Source organism: Hyalella azteca, unplaced genomic scaffold, assembly GCF_000764305.2.
Source record: "Hyalella azteca isolate HAZT.00-mixed unplaced genomic scaffold, Hazt_2.0.2 contig17699, whole genome shotgun sequence".
Classification (NCBI taxonomy): Eukaryota; Metazoa; Arthropoda; class Malacostraca; order Amphipoda; family Hyalellidae; genus Hyalella; species Hyalella azteca.
In genome coordinates, this window is record NW_025947474.1 from 189,296 (window position 1) to 203,090 (window position 13,795).

Sequence of the window (13,795 nt, forward strand, 5' to 3'; positions counted from 1 at the left end):
GATCAATTCTGAACTTTGAACGAACGCAGTTGTGCACTACCAAAATACGGCGGTTTGCAGAAAATACTTTCCAGGATATCATTGTTTCCTAATGATCTTTCATGAACTTTTATTCGCGTAAAAGTATGCGACGGTCTGGTACCGTTCCTTAAGATTTTTTTACTTATCTCGACAGTAATTATTTACTTCTTTAATTTTTGTCCTTTCTGCTTCTGTTATTAGTGCGATGTCTATCGTTATCTGTTCTGTGCTTGTGCGCTACTTTTCCATTGTATTTTTTCATTGTATTCCATGTAATTTGTGCGGGTGTATTTCATTGTGATGTGAGTGTATAACAATACTTTTAGTATTATGATACCTCACGTTGGTAGAATATTCTTGTAATATTCTGTCATTGTTGTAGCAACAATTTAATGTCTGGCACAACTCTCATCAACTCATGCTCTAAGTTATACGAGGTTTCTCCGTCTCACAACCTGTGTGGAACAGAGCTCAATATTGAAAATAACTTTGGTGCGCTCCATAAGGTCATCGTTCCTCAGCAATGATAGCATTTAGTTGCCAGTGAATGGTCTAGTGAGCCTTGTTCGTGTGCGTCGTACGTCGGCAGTTACTGTGATGTACGACAACTGCGCGGAGGGGTACGACAACTGCGAGGGTGGCTGACGGCAGCAACGCCCCCCATGTAACTCACTTGGAGTAATGGCTGTGCTGCAGCTGCTACAAAGTAACTCGCTTGTTTGCTCCTGCCAAATAACATGGAAATTTGACTATTTCAGAGAAAACAGAAAGTGATTTTCAACTCCAATCTGCACCTCCGACTCTACATTAAGCACTGTGTAGTTGCAAGCAATCTGGTCATTATTTTGATGCAGATATATTGGCCCAAACGATATCTGAAAATTGAATGATTATAGATTGATTTGAATATTGATTTTCCGCAGTGCAGAGAAATTTATAAAACCCTGTAATTATTATAAAAGAATCCATTCGTAAATGTGTAAGCAATATGGTGGGCAGATGTTGACATCACGATGTAAGGAAAAACAATTATTCTGTGTAAACTTTTTCTCAAATAACAATGTTAAGCTTGGAATTTCCAGGAAAGACTTTAGTCGTCTTCGATTGCGACAGAAAATCCATGATTATTTTTAATTAACTCATAAGTAATTAAGTTCATTATTTTCTTGAGAACGTTTGGCCTACGTATCGCTCCTCCCGGCAGCGTGTGCATCAGCGTCATGAAGTGAAATTTAAACGAAGTGAACAGCCAGACATGACGCTGATGCACACGCTGCCGGGAGGAGCGACACGTATCTTCAAGAATCTAATGTTGAGGGTTTCGTCTGTCAACTATCAACTATTCAATTATTCGGTTCAATTATTACTTCTATGCATTCTTAATTCATCTAGTAGACGAGTTCTAAATAAAGTTAAACTAATAATTACTTGAATTTCTAACAGGCAACGATGTTGCTCCGTATGCTTATGGGAGGACAGCGTTGTGCGCCTCATTTGCATCCTAATGTAGAACCGAAGCGTGGCTTAGCTCCTTCAGCGCCCGACTCACCTCGGCCTATATTAGAGCGTTTCCTATCCATGACATTTTCTTTTGCACTGCAAGTATATAAGCCGACGTTACTTCCTCTCTCTTGTCAAAAAGTATAAATAGCGTAGCGACTGCTTCTTGAGGTGTTCAAATGTTCATTTCCGCATGCCAAACTCGAGTACCATTTCTTGCTGTGAAGTGTCATTCACCACGTATACAGTTACTATCAACTGTGAAGTGTCATTCACCACGTATACAGTTACTATCAACATGAACTCTATGCGTACATACATGGTATTCACTAAGTATTCTAACTAATGTAACTATACATTGTATATTGAACCTTGTAAATACAGCTTTCATAATTCGACGTGTTTATTACAACATGCACATTCAGTGTGTATATTGAGACATGTACGTGTAGAGTGTCGGCAAACGCATCGGTCTGACCTCGGGCCATCAATAGCAACTTCTGGGTCGCGGGGGTCGCCGCGGCCTAATGAAGATCTTACATTAAACCGATGCTGTTCATAAGCGAGCTGCAGCAGCTGCCTCATGCTGATCTCATGCCTCATGCTGATCTCACGCCTCATGCTGGTCTCATTTCTCATGCTGGCCTCATGCCTCATGCTGAACTCACGCCTCATGCTAATCTCATTTCTCATGCTGATCTCATGCCTCATGCTGATCTCATTTCTCATGCTGATCTCATGCCTCATGCTGATCTCATGCCTCATGCTGATCTCATGCCTCATGCTGGTCTCATGCCTCATGCTGATCTCACGCTTCATGCTGGTCTCATTTCTCATGCTGGTCTCATGCCTCACGTTTTTCATAAGCCCTGGAATGTCTTATTTTGCACTTGAGAAGACATTTCTTTCACTTACATTTCATGTTGCTTTCATGCCTCACGCTGGTCCTATCTACTATATTATTTTTATATACTATAGTTTCATAATGTTCTAATGCCCCGATTTTTTTTCTAATAGGAGCAACAGGACGGCTTGCCGTTCTAGTGCGATAAGAGGCACTTGTTGACCAAGTTGTGAATCAAATTTCTTGTAATTTTCGCGCGCCTTCATATAAACCTGGAGAAGCGACCTCCGTGTCTATGACTCCATGTTAACTCTGGCTTCTCCAACTTAACCAAGTCCTCCATTCAGGTTGAGGCGATTCCATTTTTTCTCCACTCAACATTCACTTATTTATTCTGTCAAGAGTTGGATTATCGCTGACATTGTATAGTCACTTTCGGCCGTGGACTGAGCGGACTCGTGCCAGCGCCAAGTGGACTGTTTTTATGGCGGGTCGTGGCTCACAGCTCAGCCTTTTGTATGCTGGCCTTGTGGACGTTCGTAAACTGTAGCGCCTCGCATCCCCTGACTTGTGTTTACCGTCCAACTCTCATATTTGTTATTCTCTGCTGGCTCTATATATGCTTTGTTTTGCTTTGTCCTATTATTGCGAGGACTTAGTCATTTGTCCTCGTACTAGAGTCCAAAGCGCGTTACTTCTAGATTACTTTTATCGTTACTTTATTCATTACGTTACTTTATCACACTCTGCTCGCCATCTTAATAAAATATCCTCTGCACGCTAATTATATTGTTCTTCGTTGATCGAGATTGGTTGTTATCCTTGGCTCGTTTATTAATTTATCTGTTGTTCGCTCCTTCATTGTTAACCTCTGCCGCTAACTAAATTGTCACGAGTCGATCACTATTCCTGTTGCTCTTCACCAAATCTTCGTTATCTAGCTAAATCACTTTCTGCGTCTTTCGTACTAAACGCGTGGACGTCCACGTCGTTCCAGCGTTTATTTCCTTTCTACTTCCCAGTTATTATTCTTATTATTATTTCGTGCCAGTCAATTTCAATCCACTTATCGATTCATTGCAATGTAAAATCTTACTTCGCCCCGGCAAAATAGCGCTGAGACAGAGCAGGCTAGCGAGGTGGATGATATGAGTGAGGCAACGATTGCTAAGAAGTTGCGAATAAAATTATGTTTTCTTTTTCAAATATTTTGGTATACACAACGTAGGCCAGCAGATGATTTTGTCTGAGTAGTTCAGTGCACTGCACGATCGAGGGGCGAGTTAGCGATCGTATTAGTTCAGTGCGTTGCACGAGGGGCGAGTCAGCGATCGTATTAACTGACGAATAAACGATCATCAATTCTGCCGTACCCCTACGGTTCCATAAGCATAACACAAATTTAGGAGTATTTTTAAAGCCTTTTATTCCTATTACGCAAATTTTTCCAGCTTCTCCATTTCTGTTTATGCGCCTTTACAAAGTTGTTTTTTCTGTTATTTTATTCATAATACATTTTCTGTTTGCTGATCCGATTTTTCAGGTCACGGCTGCGACTAACTCCCCTCTCCCCTCCTCCCCGAGAGGAAAGTTTGTTGTTGACGAGTTCGCCAAATCGCGAGCCCCTCTTCCTAAGTCACAAATCCCCAGCTTTGGCAACTCGGGACACATTCCCCTCCTCGGGGGGCACGTCGCTTGTTGCCCAGCTTAGTGATGGACACTCCCATTAGGCGCTGCTTAGTGATGGACACTCCCATTAAGCGCTGCTTAGTGATTGACACTCCCATTAAGTGCTGCTTAGTGATGAACACTCCCATTAAGCGCTGCTTAGTGATGGACACTCCCATGCTGCTTAGGGATGGACACTCCCAATAAACGCTGCTTAATGATGGACACTCCCATTAAGCGCTGCTCAGTGATGGACACTCCCATTAAGCGCTGTTTAGTGATGGACACTCCCATTAAGTGTTGCTTAGTGATGAACACTCCCATTAAGCGCTGCTTAGTGATGGACACTCCCATTAAGTGTTGCTTAGTGATGGACACTCCCATTAAGCGCTGCTTAGTGATGGACACTCCCATTAAGTGTTGCTTAGTGATGGACACTCCCATTAAGCGCTGCTTAGTGATGGACCCTCTCATTAAGCGCTGCTTAGTGATGGACCCTCCCATTAAGCGCTGCTTAGTGAATAGTGATGGACACTACCATTAAGCGCTGCTTAGTGAATAGTGATGGACACTCCTATTAAGCGCTACTTAGTGATAGACAGTCCCATTAAAAGCTCATTTGGACAAACATTTGACCATTCTCATTTAGTGACGTTTCTGAGTTGAGACACACGTTATAGGAACATTCCTATAACGTATGTTATAGGAATGTCTGTATAACGTACGTATGTCTGTAACGTAAAGTTGCAGACATAAGTTAGGAACATTTTAATGACACTTGATCTCATTAAATGGTACTTTCTGATGGACAATATTCAATTTCGCTCGGTAAATTATTTCAACATTAATGATTTTGGGAAATTTGCACTAATTGTTTGTCGTTTGTATCGGATCCGTTGATCCGCCGCGCAGAATATATATTATTTGTAATAAAATATAGCATATTTCGCCTGGAAAATCTTTAATACCGTAATAAGGTGGTTCTGCAAGAACAAAATAATAAACGAAAACTGATTTAAATTATCGCACATCTGTGATTAAAACGAAACGTTTGTAGGTATTTCTTTTGGTTTCAACTATGACATGGCAGGCTACTTAAACTGCTCTGTTCTATCATGTGTCGTCTTACACGCTCAGTACCTAAATTGATAAACTTAATAGTTTTTGAACGCTCTCACCTATGATTCACCCACGACGAATCTTATGTAGGCTTCGTCTACGAACGTTTGGAATTATGGTCTTAATCGACAACTGGGACGGATAATTCATTCGACGTTACATTTAACTTCACTTGCCGCTTTCCATTAATAGTCGGCACTACGTCTCTTAACCTAATAATATGCGTTTAAAAATTATTCTTTTTAAAGACAACACTTCTAAAGAATCCAGTGTCTCCGATGTTACACATGTACAATGAATTTCTAGTTTTATTATCAAATATTAAAAAAATTAATTCCAAATTTTATTTGTACAATTTAAAAAAAATTTAAATGTTCCAAATTATTTATTCTGTCAATTGATACATGCACTGTCTCCGACTTTACGCAAGTGTGCAAAATTTCAGATCGATTTGACAGTTAGAAGTGTGTTAAATATCGATTATACGATTTGTAGCAGACAGACAAACAAACAAGAAGCGAAGTTAAAGAGAAGTGTTGTAAAAAAATCTAGTCACCGATTCTAGAAAACAACTACTTTAATAACTAGTAGGTCAACCTCCTGTTTACATCCACCGTCAGGTCAAGAAGCGTCTCTTGTTATAGGTATAGTCGGCCTAACGTATCAACTTTCACGACTTCAAACTTCCAGTCATCAGCAAGAGTCTCTAGATGGGAATATCTTGGTCCCGAAGTGGGTGGGGGGAAGGGCTGACTATAAGCGAAGTTGGCTAAAGCTTATATCATCTGGTGAACTTTGAGAGATTCGATGAATTTGATGATATAAGTATCACCTTTTAAGTGGCAGCGATAATCTTTGTTCTCTGCGTTAAGAGTAGATTGGAGCGGATGGAAATAGTTGTCACTCTTTGGTCAACAAAAAATAACCAGATTTATTAAATGCCGTCCCTTCGCTGGCATCTAGATACTTTTATTTATGCATTTCTGTTTTTTTGACCAAGCTATCGTAAAAGGATTATTTTAGATTGAAACTTTCACGAGAAAAGTTGTTTTTCCGTGAGGAGTGTCATTAGTGTTCGTAATAGGATTGTTCATTTTTGTTAGAGAATTATTCGTCTGAATAAATTGTAAAGTTGTTCATTACACAAGTGTTCTTGACTAAGAGTTATTTGAGAGGAATGTTCACCTGTTGTTTCAGTGTCCAGGTTCTCGCACCCCGCCACGTCTATAGAGAGTAAAGCTGCTCAACGGTTGCTCCCTCAGCGCAGCTGTTCAATTATTGCTGTAGTTAATTGCTGTTGACGAGCCGTTCACGGCTGCGTATATCCCAGGAATCGACGATTGTGAACTCAAGTAGATGATGGATTTGGACTGCAGCAGTTGATGGCAGACAGGTAAATCGTATTAAATTTTGTTCTAGTTGCGGATTCTTGCAGGAAATGCGTGGGCATTTTGCCGTTCGTGGTTGCCGACTTATGAAGGGTTATTAATGACCAAGCCCCTTATTGAATGATATTTAGTAATGGTTTGTTAATCTTTAAATAATTCCATTTTACTTCAGACCTAATCTGCATAGACTGATGGTTTAAAATAGGGTGTACTGACAATCGAACTATCGGAACGTTTGATGGAAATATGCTTAGCATGCCTTTCGATGATGATTACAGACACGCACAAGTGTTCCCTAAATTAAAGAAAAAAACCTCCCCCGCTAAACCGAAATTTCTCCTTGCTTCCCCCTCGTCAGCGCACAGCGCAACGAGTTATTGCTTATCCTAATATTATTACAACATTTCTCTTTAACTTCACTTCTAGTTTGTCTGTTTGTCTGTCTGCTACAAATCTTGCAATCAAAATTTAATACACTTCTACTTATCCTATCGATCTGAAATTTAGCACACTTGCGTAAAGTTGGAGACAATGCATGGATCAAATGACAAAATATATGATTTTAAAAATTGAAAAATATTGGTTTTCATTATTAAAAAATTGAAGAAATAATTTTGTCAGCTACAAATCTTATAACTGATATTTGACACACTTTTACCTGTCCAATTGATCTGAAATTTTGCACACTTGTGTGAAGTCAGAGGCAATGCATGAATCAATTGACAGAATAAATAATTAAAAAAAATTATATATTAAAAATTGAAATTTTAATTTTTTTAATATCGTACGAAAATAAAACGAGAAATTCATTGTACATATTTAACATTGGAGACACTGGATTCTTTAGAAGTGTCTTGAAAAAGTAATTTTTAAACGTATATTATTTGTATTCAAGTTACCCACAACTGCGCACTCGCTTGAATCATTTAATCATTTCCCCATTGAATACAACATGAAAACTCGTCACGTTTTAACTGCAACGCAGAAATTTCAGGCGCCAGCCTCATCAGAAGTGGAGGCTATAGGCGCCGTTTACGTTATATTTGTGTGTTTCGTTCGTCACGTAACAAGCACTAACAGCGCTCAACATGGCATTTTTGCGTTTCTTTTACCGCGTATCATGCAGTAACGGCGCGTAACATAATATTTTCGCGATTCTTTTACCGCGTATCGCGCAGTAACGGTGCGTAACGTAATATTTTCGCGACTCTTTTACAGCGTATCATGTAGTAATCGTGCGTAAGATAATATTTTTGCGTTAAACTAATCACGTAACACGCAGTAACGGCGCGTAACAGGCTCTTAGTAACGCGTGTCAAATACCGCGATATTACAGCGCTTTGCCGCCACCACACGTGCGCTCGCCAAGCCCATACAAAAATGGGAGCCGCAATTGCCCTGCCATTGCGAAGGCTCCTTCCATGGAATATTTTCACGCCATCCAGCCGTTTGCTGGGCTTCCCTTCCCATTCAAGAGCCTACAAAAGCAACGTGCCGAACGTCATTACTAGGTTTGTGCTCCACGAAATTCTTGTCCTTATTTATTTATTATTTAATGTGACTTTTTATTTGTTAGCGTTAGAGGAATGTTGTTCCTTACGTGCAGGTGTTAGAGGAATGTTGTTCCTTACGTGGGGGTGTTAGAGGAATGTTGTTCCTTACGTGCAGGTGTTAAAGGAATGTTGTTTCTTACGTGCAGGTGTTAGTGGAATGTTGTTCCTTACGAGCGGGTGTTAGAGGAATGTTGTTTTTTACGAGCAGGTGTTAGAGGAATGTTATTCCGTACGTGCAGGTGTTAGAGGAATGTTATTCCGTACGTGCAGGTGTTAGAGGAATGTTGTTCCTTACGAGAAGGTGCTGTCTCTTATACACATCTAGATGTGTATAAGAGACAGGGTGCGTACTACCAGCCCATACCTGGACCCATGGTGCTCGGTGACAGGTGCGTACCATACCAGCCCATACCTGGACCCATGGTGCTCGGTGACAGGTGCGTACCATGCCAGCCCATACCTGAACCCATGGTACTCGGTGACAGGTGGGTTAAGAAAAGGTTCCGGTCGATCGGATGTTTGTGCGTGTTGCAGTTTGTTCCTGGTTAGAAGTTTATTAACTAACATCTAATCAGATTTCAAGGTTCTCTTCCTTTGTTTTGCAAAAAAATTAGTTCAGCAGTTCTACGTTTTTCCTCCCACCAATCGGCTAGATGTTCCTACTCGTATAGCTCGTTTGGAAAGCGTTGACGAGGCAACTATCATGGAAAATTCTTGTAAAATATCAAATACAAGGAATAGTGGCCTCTGCTGAAATGCTTATACGGAACCTCTAAGTGATGTGCCTTCGAAAATTTTTTAGAAAACTGGTTTGCGCTAGCGCGTGGTAAACCTCAAACCGATCTACAAGCATGCCACGTGTCATACATGTACATATCCTGGTTAGCTACATTTTAATTTAATGAAAATTAGGTTAGACAATTAAACCTGTTTCTGAAAGTATTTTTTTGAGTTAATTTAACCTTGAATTGTTTAACCTTTGTTGCATAAACATACAAAATCAGGTATCGGAATCAAAACGATTGACGCTTTCAAGTCAATAGTTGGTATTGGTTCCATGTTTCATTTTAGTTCCTTTGTAGTTTTGGACGCCGCCTTAGTGCACAAGAAGCAAGAAATCGATCTCTGTATCTCATCGCATGCCAGCAATCAGTGCTCATGCCGACACATGGTATTTTTCGAGTTAACTGGAATTTATTCTACAAATTTTCAGCAAAGTCTGTGTTATTTCTTGAGTAATTGCGAGGGTATGTTCGACAAATAACGTTCCACAAGTTTACTGGATTTTTTGTTGAAGTTTTGCCCTGTATTTCTCATTTTCACGAATAATTTCGAGCGCATGTTCGTCTCACATCGACGCGGGCACTGAGCCTGGTGGCGTGGCAAGAACATGTCGCGCCACGAGTCTCGAGATATTGCATCGTTCGTCAAAGTTTGCCGAGTGGTCGGGCGACAGTTTGGCTTAGTTGCGCCCGTGATGGATATCCCTGTGTAATATGGCCCCACCGGCCTCCTTACCAGAGGCCTTGAGGCCCGCTAATGTCAACAACACCTGGCAACGTCAGATCAACGACGCAACTTGCATGATATCCTCCTCCTTGGCTGCTGCAAACTTCGGCATGTTTACATTCAACTTGGTCGATGTTTATGTTAAACTTGAAGCATCGCTTGCATGTACTGAGAAGTCATGAGTGTTGTCATCTATCTAAATGATGTTCAGTGTTGAACTTGGCTGAAATTAATCTGGTCTACTTAGAAAATTCTGAATGTTTTCATCAAGCAAGCGACAATTCTGTTCAGTATGTCAGCATGCATCAACCAATCCTCAACTCATGAATTTTTCATTGATACCAGCTACTGTCACACTAACCAACCTGATATCTTCGCGAATCACCGGTCAAATAACGAGTTAGTTTTATCGTTTACGATTTTTTGTCGAATGTACATAGAATTTTACTGAACTCGAGGTGCTCTGCACGCTTCATGTGTTGGCTCTCCAGGTCAACGGGGAGAAATATTGCTTTGATGCAAGTTGTGGTAGAATTGATAGGTTATTTTTTATAATGCCGAGTGATAAATTTGTTGAATTTTCAGCGTTTTGTTCGTACTGCTTAATATCCTAGCTGGAGACGCGCAGAGTGCTTGGTGGGGAACACTTTTATTCCTTTTTTATTTCCTGTTTTAAACAGTTTCGTCCATATTTTTTTTGTTCATCGTTCTCATTTTCCTTGCCTTCCAATTTCCGATTTTGTCTTCGATAAAACGAAGCTCCTTAATCATTGCCATTTTTAGGGTAACTAGAAACGCGTGGTTTTCGTAGCGGTCTTATCGGTAGCTTATATGCATATCTCCCCTCACATCACTCCGCGCATCTCTCCTCCCATCACTTCGTGTAACTTCCCTCCCGTCAGCAACGGTCCCGGAGATTCCACTTCATCTACTGGCATTCTTTGAGCCCGGGAAGCCAATAACAAAATCATTCGGTTTCTTATCTCCGCTGAGAGTGATGGCTTTTGCATCGATTTCATTGACTTGCTGTGTCATGGCTGTCACGTTTGATGAGTCCGCAACTCTGTCATTTATGACCACAACTCTGTAGTCTATGAACCATGTTTCTTGTTCGTGCAGAGCTGCCAACTCTTGATCCATTATTCCTGGCTGCACAATTGTTCTGTGAGATCACAATGGCTTTTTTTGCGTGTATTTGCGGCGTTTAAAAATAGGTTTCACCAGCTTTCTTTATGTGGGCTGCGGCGCCAGAGCGACAGGCGAATTTCAAATAGAAACTAGCACATCAAAGCTATATTACGACAACGGGACTTTTGAACACTTGAGCGACTAGCTAGTGTAGTCGCATAAGTGTCTAGCAAGTTCTGGTTCATCATTACCAAGTGAACCAAGCTGCATCAACCTCAGAGTATACACCTAATTGTATTCTCAATGTTCACTCTCACCAGACATTTTTGTTTGGGTTCTTTTTCTTCTTACCTTTTTCATTCTGGCTGCATTTGGTATAATCGTTCTGTTGTCCCTGTATTCGTTATACTGTTCGGTCTCAGTGGCGGGCCGGCACATGAAAAAACACCGTGTCGTCGTTTTTTTTTTATTTAACACAAGAAACCCGTACCAGATGAAAATTTCGTGAAAAGTTTATTTTCATGGGGAGACTGGCCACTAGAATGCCGGTCACACCGTTTTTGACGGTTATTTCGATCAGTGTACTCCCCACCTCACCTCCCCACTGGTCAGGTCGCGAGAGCCTCTCTGGACAATCGCGGTAAAAGCCCCCAGTCGCCCCCGCCCGTTTGGTGCAGCGGCTCGCGTTACGGCGGTCGCTCCCCTTGATTGCCTGCGCACGTGTTGATTTCGACAACATCGCGTGGCCCAAGGGGTTGCCCCAGCAACGCTAGCTCTTGTGGACTATGGCGCTTGATGGTCTAGGCTCTAGACTTTAGGGCCTTAATTGGGGGTTGTTATATTGGTAGGTTGTTGCAAGGTGTGATAACTTTCTTTCAACTGAGAGTAATCCTCGCCTACGAACCTTAGTTAAAACGAGAATGTGATTCACTGCGTTTTTATTCCGTTCATGTATTTGTAGATATGACTTTGGAAATCGATGAGTACCCTCATGGCACAGCGCTACTTCAAAAAACGTCTCCGATCTAAAGTTAAGATAATGATAAGGTAGAAGATATGAAGCAGTCTTCAATGGGCAATACACGACTAGACGTGTTCCTGGGCACAATTCCTGATCGTTTTCCCCTGCCACACTACCAGCGGCGAGAAGCAAGCAACAGCATCGTGCATCAGCTGGCCCAAATGTGGGCGGATGCGCGAAAGTCAGAGGCGGCGGTCCTTCGTGGCCTGGGACTGCTACGTACGAAACAAATACTAAGAATTCCAAAGACTTTTGCAGGAATGAAGAAAAACTGCACGATTGGAAGCAGTTAACTTGGTGCAAGGTTGGATAAGACGAAATGGTAGTTTATGTATCTATATATAAGAAGCTCCATCATATGCTTGATCTAATAATGTGTTGCGAAATTGATGATTTGTCGCAAGTTTGTATAATATTCACACATATTTGACGTTAGCAAAATTGGATAATATGATGCGAGATCAGAATTATTGAAGATTGGGCTATTGCTTATCTACATCGATACGATTTGCTATTGTGCGAAGCATATCGATGCGTTGCGCATCAGTTAAATTTTTTTAGCTCGCGAGGCCTTAGTTTCGTCTCCCTGACAGCGGGTCATAAATCACCTCTGCCGGTCGGGCAAAAGGAGGGTTGGTACAAGCGAGTTACTGCTGATAGTTGGTTACGGCCGTGGCGGACTGAAGGTTGATTGTTATAAATATTTACATTAAAGAAACTAATCTCTATTGTTTTTTATGGTCATTTACTTGCAATTTTCCTTTTAATTTTTTCTTTATTGCATTCTATTTAAACAACATACATATCTGTTCTCTTCCGGTGCGCGTAGAATGCGATTGTCCACAGTGTCCACGTGAAGCCAAACGTCGTCGCAAATTTAATGTATCTTCCTTGAGATGAACGGCCATCCTCACCGAGCCTAGCTTGCTTAAGGAAATAGAAATGCTTTCCATTGGCATGGTATGTTAGTTTCCAACTCATGAGCGCTGCAGCAGAGAACGATTGTTGATAGATATTATAGTTAAAATCGAGGTTTGTTCGGTCGTCCTCTGTACCTCAAAGCACGCCACTGCTGACAACAAGGCGTGCAACTGATTACAATTGTGCGTGCAATTGATGACAGTAGTGCGCAAAACTAATGAAAATATACATCAACGAGCTCTGCGGAGCAAACAATCAAAAGTTGTTGGCAAACTTTCATTGCTATTAATTGTACTCGGACCTCTTCGGTGACGGAACTTCTTGATACTCTAGTTCCGATTGTGTCGTAGAAATTAATGACCGACTACCATTGAATATTTTATCACTGCTATGAGTTGTGCTCAATTACTGCCGATGTGGCGTTGGTAGTAACGGCCATTCGAGTGTTCAAATAGCTATAGCAATAGCCTTAATATCTCTCAAATAAAATATATTGAGTAATGTGCTTTAAGTCGTTAAAATAATTTTGATGGTGGCACGTGCTAACGATTTATCTATCATGAGAATCAAATATTTCATTTCCACATTATTTTTATGTGATCAACCCCGAGGCTAACATTTTAGAGGAATTATTACTGCGCGCGTTAATTATTTTTTATTTGATTAGTTAATGAAAAGTAATAGACTTGATTAACGCTGATGCCAGTATCTCGAACCTGATTGGATGGCAGTAATGTGCGCTCGCCTCAATGAATTGAGCCTTTGGTCGCACCTTTCGTTCGATGCTGCATCGTCACGGTAAAAACACGAACTAATGTCTTCTATCGACGAAATGTTAGTGAAGGCTGATACCGCTATATTAAGTCATTATGTGATACGGCTGAGCCATGATTGCTTGGCAATACATTCGTCCCGCTCAACCGTGCCATAGCGACTCGTTTTAATTGATCTACCCTTTCACTTCCTCTCCCTCCCTCTTCCTACTCTCCTCTTCCTTTTCTTATTTCATTATCTTCCTCACCCTTTCCCCCCTTAACACTTCGCCCCTCTTCTCCTTATTTCTCTCCTGTTCTCCTTCCTGCCCTCACTTGTTGCTGCAGAGTATCGTACACGCTGCGGTCAC

General features: G+C 41.2%; 1 protein-coding gene across 1 annotated transcript in view; it reads left to right on the forward strand.

Annotated features, from left to right (window-relative positions):
• The first annotated feature begins 2,070 nt into the window (after positions 1-2,070).
• Positions 2,071-13,795, forward strand: part of LOC108671605 (teneurin-m) — a 70,040-nt gene continuing 58,315 nt past the window's right edge. Inside the window, exons 1-2 of the mRNA XM_047885370.1 lie at positions 2,071-2,376; positions 8,364-8,530. Coding sequence (XP_047741326.1) covers positions 2,071-2,376; positions 8,364-8,530 — 473 coding nt within the window. The remainder of the gene's footprint in view (positions 2,377-8,363; positions 8,531-13,795) is intronic.